Below are 11,665 nucleotides of genomic sequence, written 5' to 3'. Positions count from 1 at the left end.
TGTTATATTTTTGTTCTTTATCATACAATACCAGGTCTTCGTTCCGGAAAAATCTCTCCTCACGTGACACACTCTTCATTCTTGCAAACACAATCCACTCACATGTAGTCCAAATGATATTCCTACAAACAAATTGAATGCTATTTCAATCACATTCATCATAATTTCACTACAATGAAATAAAATTCTCAACAAATACTTCAAAAATAGTACATCACAAAAGAAATACTCAAAATCTCTACCTGTGCAATGTTGTTTCCTTTGACACAAGATAGACTTAAAGGATTCCCTTTGTTCTGTACAATACATTAACACTAAAAGCTCAAGAAATCAAAGTAAAAAACACCCACAAAAAGAAGAATCTAACAAAAACATGACGCCCACATTTCAACTAAATTAATATAGTAAAAGGATGAGACAAAAAATTACGAGAAAATAAATTATATTGAGAGAGAGAGAAAAAACTGTTACCTGGCTCAAGAAATCAACTGGACCGGCCATTTTTTGGAACATGGTAAATAGAGTCCAAAAGGCGAAATTAGAAAGCTAGCAGAGTAATTTACGTATGAATAAATGCAAATTATAGGCAAATAAATGCTAATTATCCCTCTTGTTTTCAACAGTTGAGAGGAGAGGAAAAGGTGTCATTAAGAGAATTAAGATGTATAATTAATAGAATTAATAGAGTGAGTTTTTGACTATTTATTATATATAATACATGAATTTTTAAATGAGAAAAAATTTAAAAAAAGATAAATAGTATTCTAGGTCATAGAGAGGTGCCACATCACATTGTCTATGTCTAACTTTATTATATAGATAGATATAGATTCAAAATCCTTAATCTAAGTTAATTAAAAATTAAATATATTGAAAATAATTACAATTTTATCCTGACTTAACTTAAAATTTTAAGGGCATAAAAGTTGATCAACATTTAACCAATATTTTGGTCGTTTAATATTTAACGAAAATTATTCGTGCTTTTAATGAGCATCATAACTTTTTAATCTAAAAAATAATTTTCAACCAAACTAACCCTTTAAAAAAAAAAGAACTAACATCACAAAAGAAAAACTCAAAAAGGACCAAAATACGTAACTTTTTGAGTTTCTACCTGTGAAATTGTTGTTTCTATTTTGGTTTTTTTTTTTTAAGGGTTAATTTGGTTCTAAAATTATTTTTGGGTTAAAAAGTTTCGGATCTTTCTTTTAATATATGTAGATAGATGAAGATAGATATAGATAAATTAAAACGGAAGGCAAAGTTAAGCAGTTTCCAAATGATAAAAGGCAAATTGAGATATTTTATTCCTTAAGAATACTAAGAATTCAAATTTACGAAAGAGAGAAAAGATTTACTGGAGATCTGGGGCCAGAGGAGAAAGTCGGTAAAAGCAAAGGGAAGAAGGGGTCAAACAGGAACACCCATATGGTAAAATATACCCCTCTATTTTAATTTATTGATTAACTTTGCCCTCTATTAATTAAAATAGTCAAATATACTCCTCTATTAGCCACAGTACACAAATATATTTCTCAATGGATGAAAAATCCCGAATCAAACCAAATTACCCATTTATCAAAACTTACGCATGCTCCATCACTTAGACCAACCCGACCCACAAAATTATTCCCGACCCACAAAATTATCTCCCCCACCCAAAATTAGTCAGCATGCTGTTTGTGCTCCTCACACAGAAACATGAATTTATGTTATGCTTTCCATTCATTTGGTTAAACTTTAAACTATGGAGATTATGTTGTGCAGGGGGAGGATTTGAATGGATTGGTGGGTTTGGTAACCACAGAGATGCCTTCTTACCTCTCTATGCAAATTTACTTGCCTTTAATGCCTTATCAAACTGTATTTTTAATGGGAAATCATAAGATAGAAAACTGATGCTCCCTGAAGTTCAAGCAATTGTGAGGCCTTACAGCCATTCCTCACAAACCCGTTAATCTCTAATTTATTCTTATTAGTAGTTAAGTTACACAACAAAATGATCGGTGAAGGTTTGTGTGATTTGAGCCAAAAGACTACTGATGAGTCGGTATGGGATGCTACTAAATGCAGCCATATGAACAAAACCTTAAATTGCATTAACTTTGAGTTTGTTAATTAGTTGACGTATAACCAAGTCGTGAATTATTTACAGAAAAGAAGGTACCAACTAGTTCTACTTTAAGAATCATGATCAACTCATATGCATAAACATTGAAAGAGTTTCACGTTACATTACAAAAGAGCAAACCACATTACAAACCAAATTGGTAGGGGAAATAATTTTGTGGGTCGGGTAAAGTGATGGGGCATGGGTAAGTTTTGTTAAATGAGTAATTTGGGATTTTTCAGAAGAGAGAATAAAAACATCTTTTTTTTTTTAATAAAGGGATATATTGGAAAAAAACACTTCACTAAAAATAAAAAAAGTGAAGTATATTTGACCCTTTTCCCTTCCATTTCCCATTGGAACCTTTCAAAGTCTTTATGTTGGAAAAAACAAAAAGTAAACCCCACCCCTTGAGACACGCTCTTCCATCTGCCCAAATGTCACTTTTAAACTACATTTTCCAACAGTTGTGGAGTTAGGATGACATAGTTTTAGTTGATGAAAATTCAGTGGGGTTCTCTTTCTAGTCTTTAAACCATATGTTATTGTAACTGATATTTGATTCTTTGGGTATTTGACTTGGAGAGATGAAAGCAGAGCAAGTGGAATTGGTGGAAGCCAAGGATAAAAGGGGAAAGCATCGGATTTTGGCTGACTTGAAACGACTTGAGCAAGAAACTCGCTTCTTAAAGGTTCTCTCTTTCTCTACATTTGAACTCCCTTCCTTCTCTCTAATTATCATTTCTTCTTAGTCAAACAATTCTGCTATGTGATTATTTTGCCATTGGGAAAAGTTGGTAATTTTGCAAGGTGCAAGATATTATACGAGGATAGCAAGCCTAACAGCCTAGTGCTCATTGAGACCAAAAACACTAGGTGATTTCTTGAGCATAGTTACCTATTACCTGATGGGTGGTAGCAGTTACCCAGTGAAAAATTAGTCCAAGTGCCCACAAGCTAGCCCGAACACCAGTATTATAGACAAAATAAGGTATGAGGATAACATTTGAAGATAGGGTGACAATAATGTCTAAGTGTTCCATTGAAGTAAGAGTGGAGATATTTGTATAGAAACATGACTTCAGTGAGGGAAGTCATTTTAACTTTTGATGGAAAATTTTCCCTGTAGAAAACATCTATCACTACTAAAAGCAACTGAACATTAGAAGATGTTTTTTAACCCCCACTGCCTCCCAATACTTGAAAAAGCATCCGTTTTCCTGAGAAAGATGTCCTATTCCAGTTGCTTTGGTTATCGTAAATGTTAATGACCAAAATCATTTTCCATATCGGAGTAAGCTTCTGATTTTGCTGAAAATGTCGAAGCTTGAAGCGTTAGCTGCGCTTTCAGTTGCATTGTCAATACAAAAGGAGGAAATGCTTTCAACTGTAAAGTAAAATTGCAATCTTTTGAGTATTTATTTGTAATTCAATTATGTTTCTGATCAGAAAAAGCATTCTTTTTGTACCGTCAATACATCTTGCATGCATAGTCTCATAAAATGAAAATCTATATGTCCAATTTGAATCGATCTCAATGGATCCATGGTTACTGCCCAGAGTTGGCATAGAGGTCTATTGAGAGCTTAGATATCAGTGATGGTCTTGTCGAGGACATGGTGCATACCTGCCACTTATTAGGAAACTAGGGGGTTTATCAAGTAAACTAAATGACACAAGAGCCTGTGTCCATAAAGGGAGGTCTTACCCTTGTTAGAACATCATAATCATTCAGTGGTGTATGCAGAACTTCTAAGAAGCGCTAACGTACATTTCAAGAAATTAACAAACAACAAATCAATTTACTAATATCATATTAATAAAAAAGCATTTCAAATGCATAAACGTAATTGCCATCTACAACAATCCAACAAGAAAGCAAAAAAGAACAGATAAACTTACCTCCTTTATCGCACTGGTCTTAGTTGGAGGAGATACTGAGACAGAAGGCAAGGGCAGCAATCTGCAAAACCTTTGCAAATCACGATCAGAGAAGATTGAAGAGTATTTTTTAAGGCTCCCAATTTTATTTTTCCAAATGCATAGATCTGGTGTTTTTTACCTGTCTTTTAACTGGTATAAGAGATGATGCCACCAATTAGCAGGAAAAGCTTGTTAATCGTAGCAGTTAGGTTGGCATATTCCCAAGGTGATATCATGTATTGATTCTTGATGTGCCATTCTAAGTTTTTATCTTATTTCTCTTATCAAATGAGCCCTGAATTAGGTTGTCTTGCTCATTTGTTAAAAGAATTTAAAAGCCTAAGAATACACACAAGAGATTCTAATATGTGCAAAAATAACAGCTTGACTGCTGGACTGGAGGCATGTTGGTCAAGCTTTGTCATTTAGTGTTATATTATATTTGCTTTTTAATTTTTTACATATCATTTATCTGTATCTATATATACAGTGGTTATCAAGAAAGTATCTATATATATAGTGAAATTTTCAATGAATCGGTGTCAGATGACACTGCTTCTGTCATTGAACATCCACCCCTATAATCAGGTCGCAGGTGAGTTGGATGAGAATTGATGTCGAATATTAGCCGTAGCCTTCTTGGAGATCTTTTAGTTATCTTTAAGCTATTAGTTCTTGTCTATGTTGCTCAAACACGAGTGCAGATCTAGTATTGGATTTGTCATGACTTAACTTTAGGACTCGTGGTTATTGATTTACGTACAGATACTGGTGCTGGGATTTGGGTAAAGTAATTCAAATTTCTAAATATAGAGCTATAACAATATGTGTTATGAGAAATACATTGTGGAAAATTTACATGTAGCTTGTGGAATGCAGTAATTCAATCTTTTATTTTAGAGGTTTTGAAGTTAGACAACTAGACACTCTCCAAGAAGGAAACATTTCTTATATTCTCATACAATTTAAACTATGACTGTGTTTGGTATAGAGGAAAACATTTTCTGAAAAATATTTTTCAATTTTCCATGTTTGGTTGGTCAAAATGCTTTGGAAAACAAGTTCCTTAAAAATGAGGAAAATGACTTTCTTAATGGAAGGAGGGAAAACAAGTTCTATAAGTGACATTCCAAGTTCATTGTCTCCTCCACCCACCCAACTGCCTCAACCCCCACCGGGTATGTTGTTGTTGTTGTTTGCCTTCTAGCTTCTAATCATAGCTTTCTTCCTCAATTTCTTCAACTTCCTGCATATTTTCAGATTCTTCTTCAAAGAAGACTGCTTCTAATTGAGGTTCATCTATTGTTAGTTTAATTAATTCGTTGGTTGTCTCATCAATATCAAAATTATCTCCACCTAAACTAATATCAAAATGAAGATGAAAAATACTGGAACTTAGAAGTTAAATTGTTCTGAAAAAGAAACAAAAAACTTATTTAACATGTTAGATAATATATAAAAAAAAAAGTTTCTAAAGAAAATATCGAATTTAGAAAATGTGACATATCCAAATTCCAATACTTGCATGAGCTAGTTTTATAATGTTCTTTTGTGATAGAGCAGCCATAGGTTATAATGCAAGAAAACTAGATCCTTGGCTCTTTAGGTAGCTAATTTGTTTCACTTAGTATTGTGAATCAATTAACTACTATCCAAATTCCTTTAACAACAACAAGAAGAAGCTGGTTGGGAAAGATCCTTGTTAGCCAAGCTTTGCAAATGTAGAGTCAGGATACCATGATTTGCCTACCAAAAAGGAGGCTTCTCATATATCATGGCTTCTATCACTGCTGTAAAAAGCGCGCGCTGAAGTAAAACAAGACGAGCCTATGGTGCTGCAAGGTTGTGAAGCGAAGTGATGTTAATGAAGCGACTGCGTCATGGTCTGAACCAGAGGCTGACCCAAGTTTTGAAAACAACCAGGGCACCACCAAGGGCAGATGCACATTAGTTAAAGCATGTCACGCAATACCGCTTTGTCCGATAGTTTTATTAAATACACAGAACTAATGTACTAATGTTTAAATAATTAAATGACCCTAGTTGGTAAAGCTTACTCTGCGGGCTGATCGTTGTGAACAACACTTTACGCTCATGAGGTCACGTGTTTGAAACTTGTCACCCCTGAGTTTTATGCATTTTTTAAAGCTTCTCTTAATATTGTAGCTTAAAAAAAAAAAAAAAAAACACCAAGGAAAGTAAGAAAATGAGATTCGAACCCAGGTCCTTCAAGTCTCAAGAAGAGGAGATAAGCGACAATCTCGACCAGTGCAGCCAACTTCTTTTTGTGTCTTAGGGTGCCTAATAAAATATATGTTCATCTCAAGGTATATATACATATATATAGAGAATTTTTCCCGAAGTTAACGAGTGCACGTGACCCCCCTCCTCACCATGTAGGTATGCTTCTGGTCTGAAGTGTGAAACGAGGTTGAAGCGAAGCAGGCCAAAGCAATCACTTCGTCTCTGTTTTTAAAAAACGCGACTTAGTTGAAAGAAAAAAGAAAAGTTGCTACTTGTTTTTTTAAAAAAAGAAAGGTGATGGGGTATATTGCAAAAAAGGTGATGGGGTATATTGCTCACTTATAAAACAAGTCTCGAGTTCTCTTTTTTCTTCCAACTAAATCAGTTTTTCTTTACAATAGAGATGAAGCATCGCTTCACGCATCAGACCATGAAACAGCTGCTTTATTAACAACGCTTCACACTCTTGCAGCGCCATTGGCTCAATTCGCTTAATTGCTTTATGCCATGAAACGCCCGCGTTTTACAACATAAGTTAGTACTCAAATGGTGGCAGACCAATCTTGGGTACACTTTAGGTACCTCCAAGGTGGTGAGGTCACAAGAGTTACAATTTGACAGTACTCCCTCCGTCTCAAATTATTTATCGTGCTTCTCTTTTACACGCCCCTCAAGAAAACATTAATTAGGAGGGGTGTATGACGATTTTACCCTCATTTATGTCTTAAGATGTAATATCTCTTCATTGAATATTTACTCTATTTATGTATTATCTCCATCAATGACATTATCTAAACTTTTACTAAAATGTGAGTGCAATTCAGTTTTATGCAAATGCAAAGGCCACTTGCCAGCAATGGTCCATCTGATATCTAAACAGACACCTAGGAATAAACTCAAATAACAAACTTGAAAAATGAGACACACTTCAAGTTTCCAACAAATATGACTGAAACAGTTTTTCATTGATCTTTCCTTCGGAATCTTTTCAAAATGATAGATTTGAAAAAAATTCAATTAGGATTATTCTAGGAGCCAAAAAATTTAACATGAAAATTGCTTTAGTCCCATTTGAAAAAAATTTAACCAATTAAAAAAAAAAAAAAATTTAACATTTCTCACCTAATTTTTTTATAAAAAAGAATGCGTCACTTGCTTAAATCTTGAAATAAACATGGATTCTACAAAAGTCATCAAATTCCATTTATCCAAATTGATCTAAATATGCCTGCTGAACCTGATGCTGCTAATGGTGTTAGACCACAAATCCTGATCTAAATATTACTGCAGAAACCATTCCCGAACAAAATATTGAGTCTACCTATCAAAGAGTTAGGACATCTTCTATGAATCATTTGTTTTTGGATCTAAACACTGAGCCAAGTTGCGAAGATGATACAACACCATTGGGAGGGATGTGATTATCACAAGATGAGCTATCACTGCAAGAGCCAAATATAAATATTGGTATGATCAAATTTTCTAGAGTAAATTTGGATGTGATATGTCCTTTGTTTCATTTTTCTTGGTAAGATAAAATATTTCATTCCTTTAAATTACTTTACACCAGTTACATGTTTATATAGGAACTGACATTACAACATCGAGATTAAGTAATGGTCTCACTTTTGCTATCCCCGATAATTAAAACCAAACTAGCAAAAGTTTTGTCCCGAGTAAATAAAACAAAACTAGCAAAAGTGAGACCATGTCTTAATCTCTATGTTGTATGTCAGTTCCTATATAAACATGTAAGTGGTGTACAGTAATACAAGGGAATGAAATAAATTATCTTTCCAATGGAAATATCATATCCAAATTTACTCTAGAAAATTTGTTCATAACAATATTTATATTTGGCTCTTGCAGTGATAGCTCGTCTTGTGATAATTGCATCCTCCCAATGGTATACAATCATCTTGACAACTTGGCTTAGTGTTTAAATCCAAAAACAAAAGATTCACAGAAGATGTCCTAACTCTTTGTTAGGTAGACTCATTATTTTGGTTAGGAATGGTTTCTACAGTAATATTTAGATCAGAAATTTGTGGTCTACCAGCATCAGGTTCAGCAGGCGTATTTGGATTAATGAAATTTGATGGTTTTGAGCTGGGTCCATGTCTATTTCAAGCATTTTCTTATAGGAAATTTTAGGTGGGAAATGTTAAATTTTCAAACGGGACTAAATTAATTTTTATGTTGATTTTTTTGGCTCCTAAAATAATTCTATTTGAAAAAATTTCAAAACTATCATTTTGAAGGAAAAATCGTTCATTCAATACTTGTTGAAGTGTTGTTCTACTCATTCTTCAAGTTTGTTAATTTAGTTTATAACTAGGTGTATTTAGATATCCTATACTGGCATTTCCATTCACATTTAGTAACAATTTAGATAATGTCATTTATTGCACACATAAATAGAGTAAATATTCTATAAAGAGAGGTTCATAAATAAGGGTAAAATAGTCAAAAATCTTCCTAATTAATGTTTTCTTAAGGGGCGTGTAAAAGAGGAACGTGACAAATAATTTGAGACGGAAGGAGTAGTAGTTATACCTTTTTAAATTTTCCTGTGCTCCGGAAACATCAATCTCTATATTCTGATGCGTAATGCAAGGACATCCATAAAACAATTTTGTTGCAAAAATCTTTAAATCAAATGCTGCAGTTTGGGATATGCTATCCACTGACAACTAATTGGCATTCCGATGTTTCCTTTCTCGTCTAGGGTCATTGTCTGCCATCCTTTCTATGCTAATATTTATGTGCAATGGGACTTTAAGTTGGCACTCTCGTCCAGTATAATGCCCATTGTTTTTGATGGTGATGTCTGGGCCAAAGTGTACGCATCTTAACTATTTGACTTGACTATCTACATTCCCGCACTAGTATAGATATCGGGTAATTCCACCTTCCAAAGTTTAGGTAGATGAGAAGAAATCACCTAGTTTTTTTTTTTTTTTTTTTGCCTCTGCTGAACCTTGGTGTACTTACTGTGCAAAGTACTATTCTGTGTGTCATGCAATTCAGTTTATGCTGGATCTTCTAACACAAATCCTGATGTTGCTGATCCCATGTTACATGGACTTCTGTTTTTCCTTGATGTAATGGTGTAGATCTTTCAACATACCTTAAAATCTACTAAAGGTCGAACATATGCATTTTGACTACATACCCATGTTTGACCCTTGTATCCAAGTTTATAACACAAGGGGCTTAAAACTGTATGTGGTCAGTCACCTTCAGTTCTGTTTGCCAACATCAGGAGGGTGGTATATTTCTTGTTGACTATTGCTTGTTTAGTGAAGCCTTTTCTTCCTATCATTCACTGATAAGTTTATTAACTTATATCTGATTACCAAACTTGTGCAGGAAGAACTAGAACTGCTCGACAAACTGGAGAAGGCATCAACTGCTTGCAACGAGTAAGTAAGAAGACTTCTTGTTAATTGATTGCATCTACACACCAATCCTAGGTTAGACAATTTATTAATTGTCTACTCACTGATGTTATGGTTATCTAACATGATTCTTTTATTTAGATTGCTAAGTAATGTGGAAACTCGGGCAGATTCACTCCTACCAGTGTAAAGAAAACTCTTGCTTTTTTTGCAATATGTCCTTGACTTTTTTATACCTTCAATTGATTTATTGATATTTTCTTCCAGAACAAATGGTCCCACAAATCCTTCCTGGGATCGATGGTTTGAAGGACTAAAAGATGCATCAGGTTGCAGATGCTGGACATGGTGATACTCTTAGCTACTTGTTGGAGACAAAGTTGAAATTCATACTTGCAGTTGGTTAACAGCAATAGGAACTTGTTCCCAGCAAGCAATAACAATTTGGAGAATAATTTTTTTCTGACTATTCAATCTAAGGAAAAAATGTAGTTCGAGCATAAGGTGGTCACCGTAACTGTGAGAAAGGGGACGATTGTGTAGAAGATTGCTCAATCTTCTGAAAAATATAGGATATGAGGATAGTATTAAATAGAGCAGCTTATATTACGTGAAAGCATGTTCGGTTTTCACACAACTTCTAGCTTGATGCTTTCCCAGCTACTCACCTTGCAATCCATCGTATGTACAGAGAATTAGTATAAGGCTCAATGAGCCGCGGTGCATCTGTCTTCATATATATATAATGAATACAAAGGGATATTGGTAAGGGAAATAGCTAACCTAGTACAATACAAATACACGGACTATGAGTCCTATATCTACACGGACAATGAGTCCTAACATGCCCCCTCAATCTGGACGTATTGAAATAACGGACAGATTGTCACGCAAAAAACAAAAACGGGATGAGGATAAGCCCTTCGTAAAAATATCAGCAAGTTGTAAGTGAGAAGGCACATATTGGACAACAAGATCCCCTTGAGCAACTTTATCCCAGACATAATGATAGTCAATATCAATATGCTTAGAACGATCATGGAATACTGGGTTACGAGACATGTATGTTGAATTGACATTGTCACACAATACTCGAATCGGCTCACGAAGATAAAGACCAAGCTCACAAAGAACATGACGAATCTAAGAAGTTTCAGCTACAGTATAGGCAATAACCCTATATTCAGCCTCTGTAGACGATCTTGAAACTGTGGGTTGTTTCTTCGCACGCCAAGAGATAAGATTGGAACCCAAGAACACGGCAAAGCCCGTCGTGGAACGCCTACTATCGAGACATCCGGCCCAATCAGCATTAGAATAAGCAACTACCAATGAATTGGATGAAGAAGCACACAAGAACAATCCATGTGCAAGAGTACCCACGCTTCACACAATGCAAATGAGTAGTACGAGGCGCATGCATAAACTGAGAAACAAGATTCACAGCATAGGCAATATCAGGACGGGTCAAAGTCAAATATTGAATTGCACCTACCATGCTCCTATATTCACTAGGATCTGAAAGTAACTCACCATCCATAAGAGAAATAGTAGTGCGAGAAGCTAGAGAAGTAAAAACTGGCTTACAAGTATGCATATGAAACTTAAGGAGCAGGTCTGAAATATACTTCTGTTGAGATAAATGAAGACCATCAAACGAGCGAACAGCTTGGACACCAAGAAAATGATGAAGCTCACCTAAGTCTTTCATGGAAAATTGACGGGAAAGAAGACTAATGAACTGATCAAGGAGAGTTGAATGAGTACCAGTTAGAATAATATCATCAACATAAAGCAGTAGGACAAGAATACCTGATGAAGAACGACGAACAAACATAGAAGTATCATATTTGCTACAAATAAAACCTTGAGAAAGAAGAAATGTACTAAAGCGATGAAACCGTGCACGTGGAGCCTGTTTTAAGCCATAAATGGCTTTGGTCAATTTACAAACATGATGAGGAAAGTCAGGATGAATGAAACC

At 34.7% G+C, this 11,665-nt stretch overlaps 1 protein-coding gene across 1 annotated transcript; it reads left to right on the top strand.

The window, feature by feature from the left end:
* The first annotated feature begins 2,481 nt into the window (after positions 1-2,481).
* On the top strand, positions 2,482-10,297 carry LOC132051794 (guanine nucleotide-binding protein subunit gamma 1-like). Its single transcript, XM_059443002.1, has 4 exons — positions 2,482-2,805; positions 9,653-9,705; positions 9,823-9,867; positions 9,949-10,297. Exons 1-4 carry the CDS (start codon positions 2,701-2,703, stop codon positions 10,031-10,033), a joined length of 288 nt encoding a protein of 95 aa, XP_059298985.1. The 5' UTR covers positions 2,482-2,700; the 3' UTR covers positions 10,034-10,297.
* Positions 10,298-11,665: the final 1,368 nt, after the last annotated feature.

Source organism: Lycium ferocissimum, chromosome 4, assembly GCF_029784015.1.
Source record: "Lycium ferocissimum isolate CSIRO_LF1 chromosome 4, AGI_CSIRO_Lferr_CH_V1, whole genome shotgun sequence".
Classification (NCBI taxonomy): Eukaryota; Viridiplantae; Streptophyta; class Magnoliopsida; order Solanales; family Solanaceae; genus Lycium; species Lycium ferocissimum.
Note: the sequence above shows the minus strand (reverse complement) of the source record. Positions and strands in the feature narration are given on the sequence as shown.

Excerpts from the sequence above, each read along its gene's own strand:
- LOC132051794 (XM_059443002.1), top strand. The coding sequence starts at position 2,701 with ATGAAAGCAGAGCAAGTGGAATTGGTGGAAGCCAAGGATAAAAGGGGA. Across the intron at positions 2,806-9,652 it reads AAGAAACTCGCTTCTTAAAG|GAAGAACTAGAACTGCTCGA; the intron begins GTTCTCTCTTTC and ends AAACTTGTGCAG. Across the intron at positions 9,868-9,948 it reads GCAGATTCACTCCTACCAGT|AACAAATGGTCCCACAAATC; the intron begins GTAAAGAAAACT and ends ATTTTCTTCCAG.